Raw genomic sequence first — 22,632 nt, forward strand, 5'->3', positions numbered from 1 at the left:
CTTCCCTGGTGGTGCAGCGGTTGGGAGTCTGCCTGCCAATGCAGGGAACGCGGGTTCATGCCCCGGTCCAGGAGGATCCCACATGCCGCCGAGCGGCTGGGCCCGTGAGCCATGGCCGTTGGGCCTGCACGTCCAGAGCCTGTGCTCCGCAACGGGAGAGGCCACAACAGTGAGAGGCCTGCATACCGCAAAAAAAAAAAAAAAAAAAGTTATTACCCGTTTGCCAAATCTCAGCATAGACGGGGGAGGGGCATTCTCCCCTGGGCAGCACAGGACAGAGTTGTAACTTGGGGCTGGGGTGGTCTCCCTGGTGGCCACGGCTGGGGGCGGCGGCGGGGGGGGGGGGGGCACCTGTGTATGCCCACTCACAGGGCCCTGCTGCAGTTCAGAGCACGGCACAGAACCCACCTGCACCCTCCACCTAAAAGTCAACATTTGGCTTCCAGACACGTTGTAGGCTGACATCTGCTGTGCTGCTGTCATTGCCCACGGCCAGCGTAAACAAGGTGCCGGACCATCAGTTCTGGCCAGTGCTGTTCTGCTTCCAGAATCCTGTGGGAGCATGGAGTGTGCTAAAGTTTCCATCTCTCCTGTCACTTCTCCCCCTGCCAGTGCCTGTGCTGCTTCGTGCTCGTGGGAATGAAAAATCTTTTGGGTTGACATACACCCCTATTTCACTTTCATTTCTATTTTCCTTCCTGTTCTCAAATACTGGATTTTATCCACTGTAAATTTAATTACTTTCTACTTTTGGAAAGGGCCTTTGAGAGGAAGGTACATTTAAAAGTGTAAAGGTAATCAATACCTGTGAGGCAGCTCTGCCCTCCCTCTGGGCAACCCTCATGAGCATGTAGGGCAGGTCAGGCGCCCTGAGCTGTCCCCTTCCAGGGAACCTTTTGCTTCTGGACTAGGGTTTCATACACTGCAGAGCAGCACCTGCACTACAACTTCATGAAAAGTCAACTCTTCATAGAGGCTTGTAAGGGAAGAGTTTGTCCATCTGCAAGTAGAGAGTTTCACAAGGGCTTGCTCGAAGGTGCTGGTCCTGGAAGGGCCCACGCCCAGAGCACAACAGGATGTCCAGACCTGAGGCCAGGCCCTTCTACTGGCCCAGGCTCCTGGCACTCCCCAGGCCAGAAAAGACGGCAATGCCAGAAGCTCTGCCATGTGACTAAGGGGTGGCCCTGTGCCCGAAGGTCCACCTTGTGACAGCAGCATAGGAACACATCAGGCTGAGGAGGATCTTGCAAGAAAACTTCAAAACTGGTTCCAACTTGCTATTTGCTGTTTCAGGAAGGGGCTCAGGGGAATGGAACCCGGCACTGTGGACACGGTGTGGGGGGGGGGGGGGTCCCTCAACTGAAAATGGAGTTACCACGTCGTCCAGTAGTCCCACTCCTGGGCGTGTACCTGGAGAAAATGCTAATTCAAAAGGCCACATGCACCCTAGTGTTCCCAGCAGCACTATTCACAATAGCCAGGGCATGGAGGCAACCCAAGTGTCCATCGACAGAGGGGTGGGTAAGGACGATGTGGCACATGTATACACAAAGGAATACTACTCAGCCATAAAAGGAACGCACTAATGCCATCTGCAGCAACACGGAGGGACCTAGAGGTTGTCATACTGACTGAAGTCAGAGAAAGACAAGTATATCACTTACGTGTGGAATATACAATATGATACAAATGAACCTATTTACAAAACAGAAACAGACTCACAGACATAGAAGACTCATGGTTATCATAGGGCAAGGGGGGAGAGGGATAAATTAGGAGTTTGGGATTAACATATACACATTACTATATATAAAATAAACAAGGTCTTACTGTATGCCACAGCGAACTATATTCAGTAACTTGTAAAAATGTATAATGGAAAAGAATCTGTGTACATATATATGACTGAACCACTGTGCTGCACACCAGAAACACACACAACATTGTGACTCAACTATACATCAATAAAAAATTTTTAAAAAGAGGGAAGACCCGTTAGAACAGCCTGTAAAGAAGTTACAAAGGTAACGGCCCTTTGAACAGCTGATCATTTTTGTCCTCAGCAAAATTACAAATGGGGAAAACTCCAACCACCAGCCCCCCTTACCTTCTTCCAATCAGAACCTCCACAGTCACTGCCCCTAGAACCAAGCAGCCAGGTTGAACCAAGTCACCCACTAACAGGCTGGAATGGAAACCCAGGATGGCATCGAGGAGGGGCAGGGGGAAGTGCACGGTGACGGTGGCCAGCGTCCTGAAACGTCTCCCCTTGCTTATATCTTTAAAGGAGCAACATTCGGGCTGGCTTAGAGGAGGGAGCCGTGCTGACCGTAGCAAACACTACAACATGTGCCTTATGCCAAAAATAATTCCCGATGAATTGTTCTAAATGTAAAACAAACCATGTAAGTACTAGAAATAATAAGAACAGGTGAATATTTTTTAAGTAACCTCAGTATCAGCAAAGGCAGGAACCATAAATGGAATTAAACCAAGCACGTGCAAGGTGCCAAGTGCGGTGCTGTCCCTCAGCGAGGGCACAGCATGACACCCTCTCATGGACAAGGATGGGGGGCCAGCTGTGTCACCTCCAGTGGGGAAGCCAGGACTCAATTTCACAACAAACAGCAAAAAGAAAAAGGTGTATATCACCACATAAGATTTTTTCACTTCTGTAGACCCCCTACCTACCATCAACAAAACGAAAAGACAGCTGACAAGTAGGTTTAAAAAGACCACAAAATGTGACAGAGGAGTGAACAGACTGTGTATTAAAAACACTTAGTCATATGAAAAAGATGTACACTCGAAGTCACAAAAGTAGAAGCACAAATATAAGTATAAAAGATGTCCAGTTTCAGAGTAATCAAAGGAATGGAAGTGAAACAAGGTGCCGTCCCCAGCTCCGATGAGAAAGGGAAAGGCAGGTGGTGCTCCAGGTGGTAGTTTATGGGAGTACTCTGGTAGTATTAAAAGTTCAAAAATTTCAGAACATTGAAATTATCCTTTAGTTGTACATTTCTACTGCTAGGAATTTATCCAAGGGAGATCCCTGGGCACGCGTGCCGAGCACAAGATGCAGCGTAATGAAGAATCAGACCATTCACGGAGTGACATTTCAGCAAGTCACACAACGGATGGCCAGGCAACCCACAGAGTTGACACCACCCACACTTACGGACGTGGGAGGGTATGAGCAGCGGCTAACACTCAGGAACGTTTGATGCCAATCATCTCACACTGCCCACTGTGTCCACACTTAGCACGCAGATCTCACGAGTGGTTCCTTCTCTCTCCTGCTGGAGGCATAAGGGGATTTTTCTCTGATACTCACTGTGGGTCATGGTCGATGATCTGGAGAGCACAATGACCCTGGATTAAAATTTCCTCAGTTCCTGGGACAAGATGGCAGAGTAGAAGGACCTTGAGCTCACCTCCTCTCGTGAGCACACCAAAATCACAACTAACTGCTGAACAGCCATCAATAAGAAAAGATAAGAACCTACCAAAAAAGATATTCTGTAACCAAAGACATAAAGAAGGAACCACAACGAGACAGTAAGAAGGGCACACTCGCAGTACAGTCAAATCCCATACCCCTGGGAGGGGGTGGGTGACCCCCAAACTGGAGAGTAATTATATGGCAGAGGTTCTCCCACAGGAGTGAGAGTTCTGAGCCCCATGTCAGGCTCCCCAGCCTGGGGGTCTGTCTTTGAGAAGAGGAGCTCCCAGAGCATTTGGCTTTGAAGGCTTAACTGCAGCATCTCCACAGGGCTGGGGGAGACAGGAACTTCACTCTTACAGGGTGTACGCAAAATCTGATGTGCACTGGGACCAAGGGCAAAAGCAGCAACTTTCATACTCAGCACGTGGAGGGAGGCTCAGAGAGGGCAAGCAAGCTGCTCAAAGTCACCAGCCAGTGAAAGGCAGGACAGGATAGGGATCCGAGTCTGTCTGAAGCTGAATCCCACACCTCACTGCCCTCTACTTCCAACTAAGTGAAAACAGGATTATAAAACAGAAATGTCTCATGTTTACAAACACTGAGCACTCAGTGCAATGCCCAGCAGTCCAGCCAGATGCCGGCCACAGAACCAGTCCTAATGTATCCGAATGAATCAGGCAGACCAGGTTTAATGATCTCGTTAGCTGTTTATTGTCATTCTAAAGACTAGCACATTTACAGCATACATGGCTTTGAATGAGCTAAGAATATATAAAACGGTAACTATATGTTTATATATATTAATACTGTCCAAAACAAATAAATAAAAGTACCTTAATGCACTAAGCCTGGCAAATACAATTGTGTAGGGACAAAACTGTTATTATACAGTATTTGTACGTTTTTAAAGGAAACCAAAGGCAACTGTGCTGCAGACGCTTTCACAGAATCCACGTCACATCTGAGCTTTCAGTGTCTCAACGTTTCTTTTTAAATGGGTGCCTTATATAAGGAGCACTTGATGGAACCTCTATTTTACGGGAACCTGTACAACTGCCTTCCTTCTCCAACTGAAAACTCAAAGCTCCCGTGTGACCTGGGTACTTGCAGCCACCACGATGGGCAATGTGGCCCCCACTCAACGAGCTTTGTAATCGCGCAGTGCCGCCGTGAGACTGACTACCGCACAGGAGCGGGGGAGTAACGCTCAGGTGGAATACTGAAACCTGAATATTTTCTACGTGATTAGCCAAGTCTTTGACTTTTATGGTGATCCAACATGAAGCCAAAATTAGGAAAATATTCACATAAAGGTGCCACATGCAAAACCGCTAACAGAGGACAACATTTGCTATATTCCCTTTTGGTAAATGCAGGTAATGCTCTTCAGACCAAAAAAAAAAAAAAAAATCTGAAAGTTGTATGAGTAACATTAAAAATACAAGGGAGTTTTAAAAAATGTTAAAATGAGTAAAGATGGAAATATATAGATACTAGAAAATGACAAATTAAATGAAATGGTGGAGGTGAAAGACTAAATCAGCCATACTGGAAGCTGTCTTTGCACATGGATCGACACAGCAGGAGAATCTGACACCACCTGCTGCCACCTGTGCAGTGGGCTTGCAGGACAAGTTTCTCCGCCTCCGCCCTCCACAGTGAACCCAGCTGTGCAGGGGTTGGTGAGCACCAAGGGTCCCTCACCGACTCACCCTCCACACCAGTTCACACTCACCAGTGGGCGTCAGGAGACAGCAGGCTCCAGGTGTGCACTGACTTCTGAGGAGGAAAGGATCTGAAAGGTCACCTGGTTCCACCCTTACCTGATGCCCACCCTCTGTCCCTGCCAAGGGGTGGTCTTGCCCGTGCTTCAGCTCCCCAGGCCCAAGCCTGTTACGTGTTTCCAAGTGGCATTTCTAGAGAAGCCCAAAGAATAGCATTTAGAATTTTAGATAAAGGAGCTTCCTAAGGGTTCACAAGTCATTAGGATCAGTATCAGGACTATGTGCCACATACATTTCTTTTACAGCCTTTTAAATAACATGTAAACGTACTGATAAAAACAACTGATAAAAACATATAAAGAAAAAACTCTGCTCTGTGCAGATGACTCATCACCTTATAATAGATGACCAGACATAATTTTCTATGAAATTCCTAAGTTTTATGGTCCATTAATCCCTTTCAAAATCTCATTTTAGGAGATATCTCAACTTCCTCAGTAGCCATCTTACATAACAGAATGAGTAGTAACAATTATTGCAGACCTAAAAGACACTTTCATCAGACATTCAAACATGATTGTATTGTCTTCTAGAAGACAAAAAATTGGGAAACCCACCAGAGGACATCAATTTTGAAAATATTTAGGCTTCCACTATCTCTATTCAAAATCCCCCGTTGTTGACTGAGAGGCATCAGACAATACCACGTGCGAGGTCCTGACCTGGGGAAGAAGGGGAGACGTACCCTGGGGCCGGGGAAGAAGGGGAGACGTGCCCTGGAGCCGGGGAAGAAGGGGAGACGTGCCCTGGGGCCGTGGACTACACACAGGGCATAAGGCAACAGGAGCCAGCTGGCCTCATGTCCTCGAGCAGACACCCTGTTCTTTAAGGGACAGGGGTGGCCCCTACTGTGTGGGCGGCTTTGCAGGTATTGTCTTCTAATAAGTCTTATCTCAGGCTGATTTATCAGCCTTTACTTCCACCCGTGCTGTTGCAGGCAGGCTGATGCCCCAGAAGCACTCGCCCTGGCCGCATGAGAGAGCGAGCGTCTTTCCCCAAAACTTCCCTTAACATTTAACATTTAGTGGTCTGCCCGGGATCCAATCATTTAAACTATTATTTACTGTTTTACATGGAGATTTTTAAAAAGTAGATTGTAAATCAATGCTCAATTTTGAGTTACTCAGTAGAAAAATAAGTTAGGTGAGCAGCTGCCTAAGTGGGCGTTTTAGAAAGTCTTAGCATTTCAGACGCACCTGGCTTGATTCATACAGGTAACTGTTGATATCTGTGTGGTTATGGCTGAAGGCTGTTTAAATGGGCAGTTGTTAACTCTCCACACTAGTGAGCCCAACATTACCTGCTATGGATTCCAACGCAAAAAACATGCTCTATAGACTCTTTAGTGAAATAGTTTTTAAAAACATAAAAGTAAAAACCAGTCCTTCAGGTCTTCTTGAAGAATTCATATATGACACTAGAGGGTACCCACATTTATTACATAACAGCTAATTAGAGGAAACCGTGTGTTCATGTTTCAACTTTGCCGTAAGTCCCTTCAGGAGGCCTGTAATGCTTGGGGAAAGCCTTCAGCTGCAGGGAATTAAACGCATATTTGCGACTTCCAACATTCTTCATTGTATTTTCTCTTCGACAACCCTCACTGGGGAAAAAACAAGCACAAGAAATGACAGCAGTAAAAAAGGAAAAAAGAAAAGACTTAAACTCAGATGAAATGAACTGATTATTTTCATAGCATTAAAAGAAAGGCTGATTAATTTAAATGGATGCCAGACTCATTTACGACAATACACACGTAAGATGGCGGGTTTCTGAACAAGGCAATTAAGAAGCACAGAGATGGACACAGGCTGTATGGGACTGCGAGGTTTGCATTTCCAAAAGCAGCACTGTATCGAAGTGGAGGACAACCTTTTTTTTAAGGTAATGGTTTCATGTATTTCGTGTCTGGTTATCTGAGGGGTCTATCCTAACTAGTGGTTCAGAGGTTCTGTCACATAGCAATTTGAATGGAAAAAGTGCTACTCTTACCAAAAGCCTTTAAAAAGCTGAATTTTTCTATATTAGCAACAGCTGTTAACCGTCTCCAATTCAAAATGCTGATTTTCCTTGCAGAATTCAACATGTAGCAAAACCATCTGGCTAAGAAGGTGGCTGTCACATGCTGTCTCAACCTGGGAGACAGCTGTCCCGGGCACACAGCAATGCCGCGGGGCTGTGCGATGGCTACATGGCTCTCAGCGCTGGGGCGTCGTGAAGAAGTGACCCCACCGAGGTCACCTTCTCCAGGTGAGCTGCCCTCGTGGTCACCTCTCTCAAGAGTGCCACTGAGCCAGTGAGAGCCCACAGGGGCCCCTCCCTAGAGAACCTGCCACCAGCCTCTTCTGCTGCTGCATTGATCAAGGGTTGTCACTGGCAACCCAGTGGGCAAAGCAAATGCTCAACAGGCGGATGAGCTGTCAGGCAGGCCTCACACTCCCGAATGGGAGCCTCAGGGGAGCTCTCTGGGAAATGTTCTGATAGACATGAGATTCACAGGCAAAAGCGATTCTAAATAGGAACGACTTCCTATAGCACAGTATAAGTTCATAGTTTTATATTATTCTAAGACTAGCATTTAAATCAACTAAGTATTAAATTTAGTACAAAATCCCCTTTATGAGATGTAAAATTTGCAGTTACCAAGAAACAGTGATTTAAAAAAAATATTTCAAGTTGTATGAAGACCATTATGTCATGCATTTTAAAAAAATATCAGTGGCAATTGCTCAAGCCTTTTAAAGTGAAAATGACAGTCTCACTATTAAGAACATGAAAAATATTTTTGGTAAGACAGTGATTTTATTCAGAAGATAAACTCGGGTATTTTAGAAAAGTATCCACCTGCTTGTTATATTAAGTAATTTAGTAACTCAGATATGCTTTCTTGTCACGAGAGCCTCAAAGCCCTCAGCTACATGTGTGTCATCCGCACTGAGCGCCTAGGCCATACGAGCAGGGAGCCCTAGAGTAAGTAAAGACCATGTGGGTCTAACATCCAATAATCAGATAAAAATACTCCGTTTAAAGCAGAAGCTATATAGGTGCTTCTTTAATCTTTGGAAGCTCTTACATTATTAGACTATTTCAGATATGGCTTCTCCATTTACAAAGAAATGTACACACCTTTGAAAAACTACCTACCAGCAGTAAATGTCAAACTGCTTTGAGGAACGAAGAAGAAGAACTTGTGAACTGTGACGGTACCTTTTTATTTACATGTTAAAGAGGCTGATACTGGTTTAGCTGGCTGAATATATACTACACATGAAATTACAGTCAAGATTACGCTTTATTTTTAAATTGTGCTTATTTTCCCTCAAATGTTTGAATTTGGACTGAGTTTACAAAATCTGACCAATGAGGCTGATCACACGCTGACTCTATCACCCAGTGTTTAGACAAGCTCCAGCCTGGGCCTGGGGCCTGAGTTGTGGAGAGAGGCAAGCCCGTGCTGTGGTAACTGGCGTTTCCTGCCGCAGGGGCCAGCCTGCGTCCTAAGGCAGAATACTTTGATCCCTCACAACGGCTGCATTATTTTTAGGAGTCTACAGTACACACTGAGGTGGCCTTGGATATATTTTTAGAAAGAGGGATTTAATTATTTCAAAGGTACATGGGTTTTTTTTATTATATCGATAAATTATTTCAAGGACATCTATTTTTTAAAACAAAAAATTAAAATTGAAACCCCAAGTGGCAACTAGTTTTAGTGACAGCTCTGTTTCTCCTTTCCGGAGGGGATCTTCCCCTTCAGAACTCATCTGGACACATGAGTGTCTTGGTGATCCTGAACATCTCGAGTCACCTGCACTGACACTTTCTCAGCGCTAGCATTAGCTCAGAAGCAACCTGAAAACCTTCACCAAGTATCAGTGACTCCCCTTTCTTGAATCATCTCCCCATCTTTGTTTTATCCTGCCTGTTACTTACTAAAGCAGGAAAGATTTCAAATATATATTTAGCCTGACTTCGTAAGGCCTTGGCGACATGAAAACTCAGCTGAAAGGCACGCTGAGCTTCCTTGCTCAGATATTCTAAAGCACCACCACCACCCCCCCAGCCTCGTCTGATCTCGTGGTGCGCTGTCTCCATCTCACCTCGTGACTGCAGTTAGAACGTACTGCCTCCTGACCCACCCCTGAAGAGAAAACCCAAGAATCTTAGCTTAGCAGCCAAGCCTACAGGAAGGCCTGGTGGGCACCATGACAGCCGGGGGCAGACAGCCGGAGACAGGCCATGGTGTCCATGAGGCCCCGCGGGGGTTGCCGGGGGGGGGGGGCGCGCTTGTCTAGCTGGCTGCGGCCCCGGTTTGCTGGGCGGGCGGTGGCACCCGGGAAGAGGAGGGGACGCTCTGTGTGGTCAGAAGGGCCTCCCTCATCTGCGCATGGTCTCTGCCAGCCCAGAGGCAGGCACAGCACGTGTCACCCCGGGGGCGGCGGGAGTGCTTTACCCAGAACAGGCTAGGAGCTATGGAACGTGAACCGTGGGCCCTGCCTGCCCTCTTTCCAATAAAGGAACAAGATGGTCTCAGAAAGTCGACTTGTACACCTTGATGTGGAGGAGGACAAGTGGTGGACACACCTCTCCACAAGAGTCACAGGCTGGCAGGACCTCACCTGTGACTAGTGTCATGTTGCTACAACTTAACACCACCAGTCACTTGGCATCTGGAGAGAGACTCCCTCCTGACAGATGTCAGGAGCTGTGCCACAGAGCAGCCACCTCATTCTAGAAAAGACAGAGCGACCACACTGCACTTGTGAGGAGAGTGGACGCAGCTGCCCTAGGCCCTAGGCTCCCCCAGTGCTCAGGTCTAGGACACAGCGGGGAGGAGGATGCCCCTTCATCTTAGAATTTAAAGTCTGCACCTGCCCTCTGTCACCCACTGCTTCTGCAGTCGTAACTGCCTCTGCAGTTCCCGGAACCCAGACTCAGATCTGAGGCCAAACCAGAGAAACCCCAGAGTCAGTTCTGGAAGTCGGGGGGAGGGAATGGAGAGGCCAGATTTTGTGGTGGACTGGGTTTGCGTGCATGGCTGGGGGTGAAGTTTCTGGAAAAGCCAGCTTCTCTAAATTCACTCCAGTGTTTCTAGCGTGGTGAAAAGAAATCCACTTCCATAAAATGCAATGTATGGGAAAGCCAGCTGGAGGCCAAAACAGAAGCACAACATAATCGGAGCTGGAAAACAGAGAAGCCACCGCCCGTTTCTTATGCAGGATCTGTGGGGTTCCCTGTCATCTACTCTGCTGCCTTCAGAGGTGTCTAGCCACCGTTTTCCACAGAGGAATGTTAAGGTTACAAATCCTCCCATTTTACAGACGTTGCCATGTTAAAATTAAGAGCAATAAGAACAGAAACCAAAGTGACCTTTTCTCTCTCACACCTCCATCTGGCACAACTGCCCAAAAGTGGACCTTATTTTTTGGTAAATTTTGATTTTTTTTTTTCATTATTAACCATATTTGATTTGTAAGAGAGAAAAGGTATCTGGACTTGAATCTGGAATTAAAGAAGCAGGGGTTTTTTTTTTTTGATGAAAAATGCTATTTCAAGAAAAATAAATGTATCTAACTTCAACAGCCTTTTGTTACTCTGTGCATTTGTTCCTGGATCAGTTTAATGACAAAGATTTAAAAGAGTAATTCTAATGTCACATGCAATATGTTATTTTTATGTGCCTGATTTGATACAATGAGCTACCGTCCTCACAGCTTTGTGTCATCCCAACTTGGAAATAGTAACGTAAGCAAGGAAATGTTATAATTCTGCAAACTGTTTGCTACTATAATTTCAGGGACTACGCTTTGAAATGAAAGCAGAAAGTACATGTCCTATTAAATAGGTTTATCTAGATGAGCCAGTTAGAAAGCATCTACACTTTTCATTTCTCTTCAAAAGGAAAGGAAAGGTTAGCAGTACATTTAAAGAATAGTATCAAATATACAAATTCTTTCCTGACAGAATTCCTCTCTTTAGGAAACAGGGCACAAGAGATATACAGGTAATAAATAGTTTTACATCAGAAGGCAAGAGATTTGGTACAAGTAATTCCAGGCCAGCTAAACAAAGCAGTAACAGAGCTCTGTAAGAACATGTTACAAGCACTGAAAACTCTACAGAATTTAAACGAACACATCCTCTTGGTGAAATAATTTGGCAGGTATTTACAATTCAGAACAACAGAATGTCAAACTGTAAGGCATGAAATACATCTCGGCGGACCATGCTCTGACACGTCCCTTCTGTCCAGTCAGGTACACGGTGGCTGGACATGTTCTGGCACTATTTTTTGGTGATTTGTTAATTTCTCATAACGATATTCATTTGCAACGCAATTTGGCCACCAGGTATGCTACGCTCAGGAAGAGCCACGCAATCAGTAAATTGGGGCTCAGAGCTAGTAAAGGGATGGAACAGAGGAGGCTGGGGTCTAGTCTTAAGTCTCGGATGGGCACCAGGCCGCTCAAGTTCTTCTGGGTGACTACCTCCCGTGTTCCAATGCTGTGAAAAGGAAGAAGGTTGGGAGAAAGGAAAAGAAAAAGGGAAAGAAAATAAAGGAAAAGGAGAGATACATGCAATGGATTTTTTCAAAAGTATGGGGGAAAAAAAAGAAGAGAACCAAAAGATAAGATTTAAAAAAAAACATGGAATGAAGCCACAACACAAAGAAAAAGATGATATGCAGAAAAGGGTGTAAAAGGGATACCAAAACAAAACGAGCAGTTATAAGAAAAAAAGGAGAGAAAGAGAAGGGAAAATAAGAAAAAAATACTGTAATCTACTGAAAACAAACACGTGTAGGCCGACTAAATGGTTTTCCATGTTCACACCCTCGGCTGCCAAGCACACGCCATGCTGCCCTGCCATGCTCGCACATGCGGCCAGACGTGGACTCCAAAGAGCAAGCTGAACATGAAGAACTGTCGGGGGCGTCTGACCTTCTCACAGGTGCCTGAGCGGCAGGTGGTGCAACTTATTTTGCCAAAGCTGCCTCCTGATTAAACACTCAGAGGATAGCCGTTTCCCTTCAGTATCAACTGCAGGCAGAGCCCTCACCAGACTCGCCTTGGCTTTTCGCAGCGGCAGGGTGTGAGCTACCATTCCGAGTCATCGTTCTGTGAGATGGGGTCTACCAAGAATGGAGTCCAACCCAGCTCACTGGAAACTGGGGGTCTGTCCCCCTTTGGTGCTACCTAAGAAATGTGCTGAGGTGAGGCTCCCGGAGGACCCTGGATGCCCTGGATGTGCCATTCTCACGGGGGGCGCTTCTCATGCCACAAGCACTGATCACGGGGTCACGACCCCGGCCAGGGCAGTCTCGGGGGCCACTGGGGCTACTTAGGAAGGCCCACTGTTGTGTTTCGGCCCCTGCACTGGGGATGGAGGGGCACCACCAACAGGGAGCTGGAATGGGCTCCGACGGCAAAAGCCAAGCGTGCGCATCTCTTCCCAGCTCCCTGGTCCGTGGTGTCGCTCGGCAGCCTGAAACAGGCGCTGGCAGGAGTGTTTATGCCACAGAAACTGGCAAACCAGACAGATCAGGTTTTGTTTTTGTTTTTGTTTTTGGAGAGAGCTGGCTGTCAAGCACTTGCTAGCACCGCACTGGCCAGTGCTCACCCTGGGCCTCCAGGACACAAGACAGCCGAGTGTCAGCCCTGCCCCTCCCCCAGCCCACCTACCCCCAGCCGCCCCACCCCGCTGCCTGCGTGCTCTGCTCCTCGGTCAGGCAAGACGCAAGCCAGAAAGCAAGAGAACCACCACAGGGCATGGCCAAACCTCCTGCTGCCTCCTTAGGGCTCCGGGCTGCCCCGCGGCTCCTGGCCACACCGCAGCCAGAAACACCAGCTACCGACCAGCCACCTGGAGCCTGCAGCCTATGAGCAGACACGTCTTCCCCACACGGGATAATCCAAAAAACAGAGAAGTCGGGGGGGGGGGGGGGGGCGGGTAACAGTGTCACATGGAAACAAATGCATGAGGTCAGGTGGACAAGGGTGGCGAGCACGGCACCCGGGGCTGGTGCTCTGAGGATCCCGAGGGCGGCAAAAGCGAGATGGCATCGAGCTTTGCTTTGGTTTTGAATAACGTCAACGATTATTAACGTAACATATGTTCACGGCAGAGGTTTTAGAAAATTCAGAAAAACCTAAATAAACTTAAAAAAGACATCCGTGATTGGAGGCAGGTGGGGTTTCAGAGAAGCAGAGGGAGGCCAAGGGAATGGTGCCCGTCCCATGGGAGGAGAGTCCTTCCCTACTCAGGACCCCGGGGTCCCTGCTGTAACGTAGGAAAGCAAGGTCGACTTCCCAGGCTCAGAAGCGCTCAGAGCAGTGGCAGGATGATTACCCAGAGGGTGGGTGGGCAGGCCCCCGGGACACTGGGTGTGACTGGTATGGGAACAACCTGTCAACTTGTATTAAAGGCCTTACAAGGGTGTACACTCTTTAACCTAAGGAATCAACAGGGCAGACGTGGGCAGGAGAAAACACAAGGGTATTCACTGCACCCTTATTTAAAGTGCTGGCACACTGTACACAGCTTAAAGATTCAAGGACAGCAAATTGGGTAAATTACGGTGCGCTAAACGTAAGGCCCACGTTCATGAACCTGAAGAAAAGCTCACGAGACAGTTACGTGAGAACAGCAGACCAAGCCAGTGGGCAGAACTACACATCCAACTGCGTCTGCTCGTGCACATGTTGTGTGTAGTATTCAGGGACTGGGTAAGTTGACCGACGTGTGGGTTAAGCACGCTCACACTCACACGTACGTATCTGAACAGGCATCAGGACGTTAGCAGTGTTCCCTGTAGTAGCAGGAACACGGAGAATTGTCCTGTGGGCTATGGGCTGGTGCGGGAGTCACTGGGGTAAGGGCTTATGTGGATTTTCTTATTTTCCTACAAGGAATAGCAATCACCCACGTGATCAAAGTTGTGAGCATGCCTCATGTATTGTAAGCCTCCCAGTTCACCTGTGCACGTGTGGGTAACTGCCCACAGCCCCTTGGCGGGCTGCAGGCCAGCAGATGGGGCCGCCCGTGTGTCTAAGGAGCCACCTGCTCCCTGGTCTCCCGAGACCTTTGTGCTCAGACACAGTCAGAACAAACTGTTGTTTTCGTCGAATGTGTTCACAAAGCCAAGACTGGATAGAGGGGTACCAACCGTACACCTGGCGCACGCCTACGGCACGGACCTCATCCTAGTATCTGCCCCACAGCTAGAGCTGTGTCCCTCCATTTTTCTCGTCTCTCTGCGGCCGGCGGCCTGCGTCTCACCAGTGCGGTCCTCCCCTCCACCTCGCAGCTGACCGCACCAGGGATGCTGAGACCCCACCGCCTCCCTGAGGCCGAGGCAGGGAGAGTGTGAACTTTCTAAAAGTGCATCATCAGCAGGCAGCCCTGAGGTCACGAGGTTTGGGTGAACTTGGAAAGACCAAACAGGAACAAATGGTTCCAGTTCTACAAAACGCTACTGTCAAGAGGCAGACGCTCAGGCACTGCTTTCGTGTAAGACTGTGAGAAGGTGAAACGGCAGAGACATACAGAAAGGATAAGAGAATTGAATGCTTTGAAGAATTTGGTGAGAGGACAAATGGTACAGAACATTCAGTAGAAGTGACTTGGAAACGAGACTAAAACAGCATTGGCGGCCACATGGAAGAAGACAGGAGGAGCACGTTTCTTATCCTTTCTTTTGGTATGTGAGGGGAGGTGCTCCCCGGCAGTGCCGGAAACAAGGCATCGCTCGGCAGCGGACAGAGTTTTAGTCCCAGGTTTCATCCTGCAAACACGCCTGCTGCCTCGGAATCAGAATATCATTAGGGCAAGGTGGCCACGGCACAGGGACAGGGGAGGGGCTGCTGCCAGGAAACACTCACTGGACACTGGGCTCATGAAAGCAAACCCAGCCCACCACTGGGAGAAGCGGAGCCAACCGGCGCAGCCTGCGGACGCTCGGTCTCCCCTCGGTTTGAAAAGAGACAACGCGGGATGGGAACAGCCGGGGCCTGCTGGGATGCCTGGGCCCTGAGTCGCACCCACAGCAAGATGAGTGGCCGGGGCACACCGGGCACCAAAGGGCAGCCACACAGCCGCCTCTGAGCTCACCACCTCCCTCCCCGCTGCCTCGGCTCGCCCGCTTCAGTGCAGCCCCACTCAGACACAGCGCCGGCTCTTTTCTCCCCCTGACTCAAAAGAGGACACTGGATGTGATGGGCCTGGAGTTTGACTTGGCAGACGTGGAGGAATTTTCCAAAGCCAAACTAGAGCGCGGCCGCCGGGCCCAGGGGACTCACCTGCGCATGCACTCCAGGGCCTGCGTGAAGACCTGCGGGGCCATGCCGTGCTCGTGTTGCAGGATCAGGCACTGCTCCAGTGTCACCGACATGGCTGTGCGGTCCTTGGCGCTCTTGCAGCTGGTGAACCGCACCCCATTGAGGCGGCGGCAGATCTGCCAACGGGAAGGCAGGCTTTACTTAGGGGGAGACGGGACAGGTCGCTGCCCCGGGCCACCTCCCGGGGCCTCTCCCACAGGACGTTGCTGCCTCCCGGGGACCCGCCGTCTGCTCAGCCACATTCCCAGCTCTGCCCGGACCAGCCCTTTGCTGCCCACCCCCTGGGGTAGGTCAGAGAGCTCCCAGGATGCCCAGCCCCCGCCAAGTCTCTAGGCCTTTCTGGAAGTGACAGCACAGACCCACTGGTCTCTACACGCTTCCTCGTCTGCACAGGTGGGAACAGCTCAGCAGACCCACTTCCCTGTGGCCACCTCCTGCCCACCAGGCTCCCCTCCAGCTCGACCCGGGGCCCTGGTACAGGGCCCAGCGTACCTCCCCTCCCAAGTGAGGGGCTCCCGTGGAGGGCAACCCCCCTGCTGAGAAAAGGCCGCCTCAGGGCACCTCGTCTCCCCATGGAAGGACACCTGGGAGCATTTGCTCTGCATTACTAGGAGCAATCCTAGGCACACAGTCCCCGAATCGAGAAAGCCCTAGAACAAAAGACTTTTTTTTTTTTTGGTATAAAGTTTGTGGCAGCCTCGTTTGGCAACACGACCAGCTCTTGAGTGGATGTCAAACTATCTACAATTTTTATTTATCCCATTTTGTATACATATTCATACTTTTCCGTAAGACAGTATTCAGGAGTTTGATTCCAGGGTGCTGCCCCAGATCCCCTGGGGATGTGAAATCATCCACGTGCACCACGTTACACACAGGTGATGTGCACCCTAGCACACGCCTAGGTACCAACTGTATACCATATCACCTTTCTGAAACGTGGAGCCCTGTGAATTCTAAAACACCTGCCCACGAGAGCTTCAGATAAGGGCCTGTGGACCCGTAGGAGATGCTGCATTGTGAGAACAACATGGGTATCTCACGAAGAACCATGTGACCTAACGCCAGTGGGCTCCGTGACCTGCTGTTCTCAGAAAAACACCAGAGGCGCTGCCCTACAGATGGCCCCGTGCCTGCTTCTCGGGCCAAGAGGCCTCAGCCAAGACCACGCAGCCACTGCCAGGGATGCCGCTCTACAGAGGACACAGTGTGGTCCCAAGCACTGTGTCCGAAGAAAGACAAGACAGAAAGGACCCAAACAAGTTCAGCCAAGACCATCAGGAGGAAGATGGGCATCTTGTGAGAATAGACAAAATTTTTTTTAAAAGATTCTAAGCAGCCCCTGAGCTAGGTGAAGAGTGAATTAATAAAATCGTAACTGATGAAGTGAACTGGGACGTGCTCGCTAAATTCCACAGGCTGGAGAATTCATGACCCAGACATGTGGCATAAACCAGAACTACAAATAGGGTCAAAGAAAGTTACATTCATAGATGGTGGATCCAGAGCTCCATGAGGTTCTGGAAGGTGCAGCAGGGTGGCCACAGGTGCATCCCTGCACAAGAGGGCAGCCTGCAGCACCAGGCTCCAGTCTTTGTGGGGGGACTATCAGCCACTTCGGGGTGCTGGCGGGTCTCCCCATGTGTGAATTAGGCCCGACTAATAATATTCCAACTCTGTGTGTGAGTCCCAGTGTGGACTGGTCCCCTCATCAGGGGTGAGTGAATGACGAGCTGTGAAACTGCTCTGATACCCGGGCGCAGAGCAGGAACTCCACAAACAAATTGGTGAGAAAGTATCTGAGGTCTTATAAGGACTTCATTTCAGGGGAAATGCGGAGATCTGAGCAGCAGTATACTAGAAATATTGTTTAAAGAGATGGCAGAGGTCCCAGAGATCTCCCTTTGAACCTATTAAAAGATGCAGCAGGTCGTGAGCTCTAGCTGGTTATCGACTGTGCGGGCTTCGGAAGGGGACAACTGTCACCAGCCTGGTTACTCCACGTCCGAGGGGGTAGACTCTGTGTCAGGCTTATCAGCATTCAGGCAGCCCTACAGTAAGCAACTCACGAGCAACTCTCATTGTGTCCTTATGGAGAAATCTGTTCTCTTCGCTCCTGGCTGAGGTTTTAATTTGTTGTTGTTATTAACATTTTTTCCCTCACCTCAGCAGCTTGCCAGAGAATGTCAACGTTCTTGTTCTTCCTGGCGTGCACGTTCTGACCCAGGAACCGCAGCAGCTCCGGCAGGCACGTCTGGCTCCGAGATCGAGGTAGGCCTGGAAGAGAGACGGGGTCGTGGAGCTGGGGCCGCCCACGGGGACTTAGCCCACGGCAGCCAGCGCCGCCGGAAACGGCCAAAGGATGAGTCCCGGCCCGAGCCGGAGGTTCAGTGTGATTGAAGCAAGAAGGGAGGCCTGTGTTCAGGGACTGGGCCTGGTGGCCAGTACGGTGAGCACTCCATTACTTTCACTGCCACTTCAGTGCCACCTGCAAAGGGCAACCACCTGGCCTCCTTTCAGCTCTTTCGAGGGGCTGGAGGAGGAGCTCGAATCATCGAGAACGGGAGGGAGTGAGGGAGATCCATCAGGTCTTCAGAACTGCCGCCAGGGCTGGAGGATGCTTAGGGCCGGGGGTGGCGACACTGAGGGGGCCGCCACCCTTGGGGGAGGTGGGAAGGGCAGCCTCCTCCACTGCGACAGTGTCCAGGCCGCTCCAGGACCCCTCCAGCTGGAAGATCAGTCAGACCACCTCACCTCAGAGGCCTGGGATTTTCAAATACCAGGACCACCAGAGGAGAACAGAAGAGCCTCGAGGTCACATCTACAGAAAACAGCCAGGGGGCCTGAATCCGCAAATCACCACCAACTGTGCGATGAAACTGTGCACCCGTTTCCACCACACAACCTCCCCGGTGCACGCAGGATCCCATGCCAACCACTTCACGCTGCTGCTCGGTGCCCAGCACCACGCTGCTCCGGGGACCGGGCCAGAGGGCTCAGCGTGTGACGGGGGCTGTGGGAACCCAGAGACTGCGAACCAGAGCCTCCTGGAGGAGACGCACGACCTGACCTCCGGCCCGATTAGCGACACTGGTGCCCCAGCAGAGTTGGCGGCGCTTGCTGCTGGGCCCCATCTCCTCAGCCTCGCGGATGAGCGTAACTACCGGGCTGAGGGCCACGCGGGCTGTGGCACCCCCAGCGTCCTGGGCCATGGGCAGTGCTACTGGCTTTTGATCCCGCAGGCCTCGCCCTTCCCGGGCCTTTACCCCCGGGGCCACGCCTCACTGGAAACTGCCACCCTCCAAAACGCTGAGCACAAGTCTCCCCCTTCCTGACCACAAGGCTCCTGATGCCCCAGCGTGGCCCTTCCGCCTCAGGGCGCCCTAGCCAGGGGGCTGGCCCAGCACACGCTCCCGTCCCCTCAGTCCAAGCCTGAGCAGCCGGCACTGTCCCCGCCTCCAGAGCAGTCAGTCAGAAGGTGGGCGTTGGCCACAGGCCACCTGGCCTGACCCGGGTTCCTTGGGGGACCTGCCCTCCATGCCTCAGTGTCACTATATGTCAAATGGGTATGAAACCAAGCCCGCCTCCCAAGGCTGCTGTGGGATCAGTTAGATAATTCATGGGAAGTGTGTAGAACTGGCACGTGCAAGGACTTGACAAATCTGTCACTGGTCACTATGATCACTGTGGAAGAACACGAGGATGACTCGGTATCTGGGATCCCGAGAGCCCAGGTGCCATGACCTTCAGCTGACTCCTCAGAAAAGCATTTTACTGACCTCTTAAACGTCATCGCTTTCGAGCTTGGTTGCAGCACACGGGGATCACCCGGGGAGTTTCTAAACCTCCCGAGGCCGAGGCCAGACCCTCTACACTCTGAGCTGGGCCCCTGGCAAGAGGATTTTCCCAGGTTCCCCAGTGAATTCCGATGTGTGGTCAGTGCCAGAGCCTCGACGGCTCCAACAGCACCCGTCCCAAGCCTCCTTCACGGCCGCCAAGCCCAGTGCTGGGTTCATGCCCTCAGTTCATGGGGAGACTGAGGCCCCCCGCCTGAGCTCCTGTGCCCACACCATGTCCCCCCACTCGCTTGCGGGCCCCGACCTGGCCCTGCAGGATCTCCAGTCCTGCCCTCCTCTGGCATCTCACAGGCCTGTTTTTCTAGTCCCTTCGCTCAGGCCTTTAAGACCCTTCCATCCCCCATGCTCCAGGCGTGTTTCCTGCCTCCCCACGTGCCAGCCCTCAGTCCCTGCCGGCCTCCAGCCACTCGAGGCCGTGCAGCGTAGTCACCCACCCGTGCCACCGCAGCCTCGCCACACGGCGACTGTGAGATGCCCCTCAGACACAAGGGGGGCCCCTCGGCTCTGCGCCCCCCTGGCCCAGCCTCCATGCGAGCCCTCCCCAGGGTCTGTCCTCAGCCCCTTCGTGTCTTGCACGGTGACCTCGGGCATGAAAGCAGCCGACCACATTGGTGACAGGGCGGGAGGCGGGGGGGGGGGGGGTCAGCAGCATCAGCATCAGAAGGTCGCTAAGCAAACCTCAAACCCCTCGAGGGACGAAAGACAGCAGGTGGGGACCTGCCGTGGTGAAGAGATACTTACAATCCTCTGGCAAAACCTCCTTAAACTGCTCGAAGTAGGAATTTAACCGCACCAAGCTCTCCACGTTGATAACTTCTTGCAAAGACGTGTCGCCAAACCTTCAGGGGTCACAGGGGGACACCGTTAGTTGGCTAATGTCGCTGTCTCTAGTGCCACGGTGACCGCGTTAAAGGTAACAATGTCGATTCTCTTGATCCTTATGGCGCACGTCAAGATTCTAAGCCACGTTCCTCCCCCCAAGCTTAAGGTCATCTCTCCCGTGTTGGTGACAAGTCTGAATACGTTTCATGAGCAGGAACCCTGTGTGACCTGTGACAGGCATACCTGCGAGACACCCAGGCCCTTGGGCAGCCCCGCCGCGCGGCCCCGGGTCCCCGTCCTCCCACCCCGGAGGCGCCCGGGAGCGGGGCCGGCAGTGGGGCTCTGGCTGGGGAATCAGGACAGTCCCATCTTCAAATCGGAAGTCGCCCTGCTGCTGGATGACCAGACCCGACCAGCTGTTCCTGCTGGACGGAGTGCAGGGCCCCAGCCCTCCCCTCACCACACAGGGAGCCAGGCCCACGGGGAATCGGGAGGGAAGCCACCCGTGAGGAAGGCGCAGGTGCTCATCAAACACGCAGCCCTGGAGTCCCAGGCCTGGACGCACGCCCCCTCCACCACTTCCTGCCCAGCGACCTCCGTGCATGGCAGCCTCTTCACAGTCCCAAAGTCATCCCTCGGGGGGCAGGATGCCCTCCTGTGGGTCCACCGCAACCCAACCACCCCTGATGCCCAAAATGGCTTTTTCTCCTCCAGGCACCTGCTCCCTGGGGGTCGCCCTGGGACACAAGTGAGCTGGCCTTGTTTAGGGGCAGACAAGCAAGCAGAGCACAGACCCTGCCTCCCGTGTCCCCCGTCCACTGCCATGTCCTCCGCCACCTGGCCCTCTGCTCACTCCAATCTGGCCTGGCCTCAACCCTTTGCAGAAACCTTTCCAGAAACACCTTTTTCAGAAACCACTCTTGCAGTCAGGAACAGCAGCTGCCAGACGCAGGGGATGTTACCTCCTCCTGAGGACACCTCCTTGCTGGGGCCCCGACACTGCCCACTCTCCCTGAAGTGGGCACCTCACCTCTGGCCACACCTTCCGGATCTCTGCTTCCTGGGCTGGCGCCCTCAGCCTAAGGCCAGCTCTCCAACTGCCCCCAGCGTGACCCCTCTCCCGGTTAGGACCCGCTACTCACCACCCACCTAGAGGACTGCTCTATTCCTCTCCTCGTCGCCTCTCACACCTGCCCCACTGAAGACCACGTCTCGGCTCTCCAGTCTGTCCCTTCCCATCTGCACTGCCCCTGCCTGACCCAGGTCACCGCCTCTGGCCCGGACTCTTCCCGACAACCCCCTCGTCACATCTGGCCCCTCACATCTTTCCAGCACATGGCCGGCAGATGACCTTCTTCAGATGTGACTCTGATGGTGTCCTGTCCCACTGAAAGGTCTCCGACCGTGTGGGGAGGACCCTACACCTGGGGGTCAATGGACACTGACCACTGGGCTCAGAGGCTCAACAGGAATATGGCATGTCGTCCTGGAGACCACATGTCCTTAACAGCAAGAACTTTAAGGTATCTTTCAGTTCTAAAACACGGAGATCACATGCATGTAACGACGTGACAGGAAAGGTCTTCACGTACCAACAGAAGGTCATTAGAAGCTACACACTCCCAATCCCCTCCTCCTCTCCAACACCTGCACACACTCTTGCACACGTGGGCACACGTGACTCTTCCCTGATGCCTGGCAGGTGACCCTGGAGGAGTTTACGAGGCACAGGCCTTTAGGACCAAGGCGTGGCTCTATGCCTGCCATCCAGGCCTCTCCGTCCTCACCCCTGCCCACTGCTGCCTGCTACCTGAGCCTCCGGCCCCACGTGGCTTCTCCCCACCTGCCTTTGTTCAGGCTCCTTGGCCTGGGACGCCAGGTCTCTCCTCCACCTCCTTATATAACCAACTCCTACTTACTCTTTAAAACCCACTTCCAGGAAGCCCTCCCAGACCCCCTGAGACCTCACCAGGGCCCCTACTCCCTGCATTCATCTTAATCCTTGCAGCCACATCTCTCTGCTACCAGCCCAAGTCTCTCGAGGACACGGACCTCGTCTGGTTCATCTTTGTGTTTCAGCACCAAAGACGAGCCCGGTATGTGGCTGAACTTAAAGGAAGGAGGGATAACAAAGTCCAGGTGGCCCTCGGAGCCCGAAGAGGACTAAGTACACGCTCTCCAGCAGCTCAGCAACCGACGGATGCAGCCCCTGGCCCACAGAGGTGGCCCGGCACGCACCTTTCGGCCAGCGTCTGCTGCTCGTTGATGCCCACGTTGAAGAGCACAGGCTGCACCCGCAGCAGCATCCCGCTCTGGATCTCCCGGGGCAGGGCGTCAAACAGGGGCCCCGGCAGGGGGATCCGCACGTTAAAGCCATCCCTGAAACG

At 51.5% G+C, this 22,632-nt stretch overlaps 1 protein-coding gene across 11 annotated transcripts in view; it reads right to left on the minus strand.

Annotated features, from left to right (window-relative positions):
* INPP4A (inositol polyphosphate-4-phosphatase type I A) overlaps positions 1-22,632 on the minus strand; it is a 72,515-nt gene that overhangs the window by 13,289 nt on the left and 36,594 nt on the right. For 5 of the 11 annotated variants that reach the window (XM_022599126.2, XM_022599125.2, XM_089922693.1 and 2 more), the window contains 5 exons: positions 22,484-22,624; positions 20,165-20,262; positions 17,731-17,843; positions 15,528-15,682; positions 4,133-6,832 (listed from right to left, as the gene is read on the minus strand). In XM_022599126.2, the coding sequence (XP_022454834.1) occupies positions 6,700-6,832; positions 15,528-15,682; positions 17,731-17,843; positions 20,165-20,262; positions 22,484-22,624 (640 nt within the window). In that variant the 3' untranslated portion in view covers positions 4,133-6,699. Of the gene's footprint in view, positions 1-276; positions 553-4,132; positions 11,734-15,527; positions 15,683-17,730; positions 17,844-20,164; positions 20,263-22,483; positions 22,625-22,632 lie in introns of those variants that run through there. The other 6 variants (XR_016395341.1, XR_016395340.1, XR_016395342.1 and 3 more) reach the window with 4 other exon arrangements.

This window comes from Delphinapterus leucas, chromosome 13 (genome assembly GCF_059928025.1).
Source record: "Delphinapterus leucas isolate spDelLeu-1000000601 "Yukka" chromosome 13, BTC_Dleu_Yukka2, whole genome shotgun sequence".
Taxonomy (NCBI): Eukaryota; Metazoa; Chordata; class Mammalia; order Artiodactyla; family Monodontidae; genus Delphinapterus; species Delphinapterus leucas.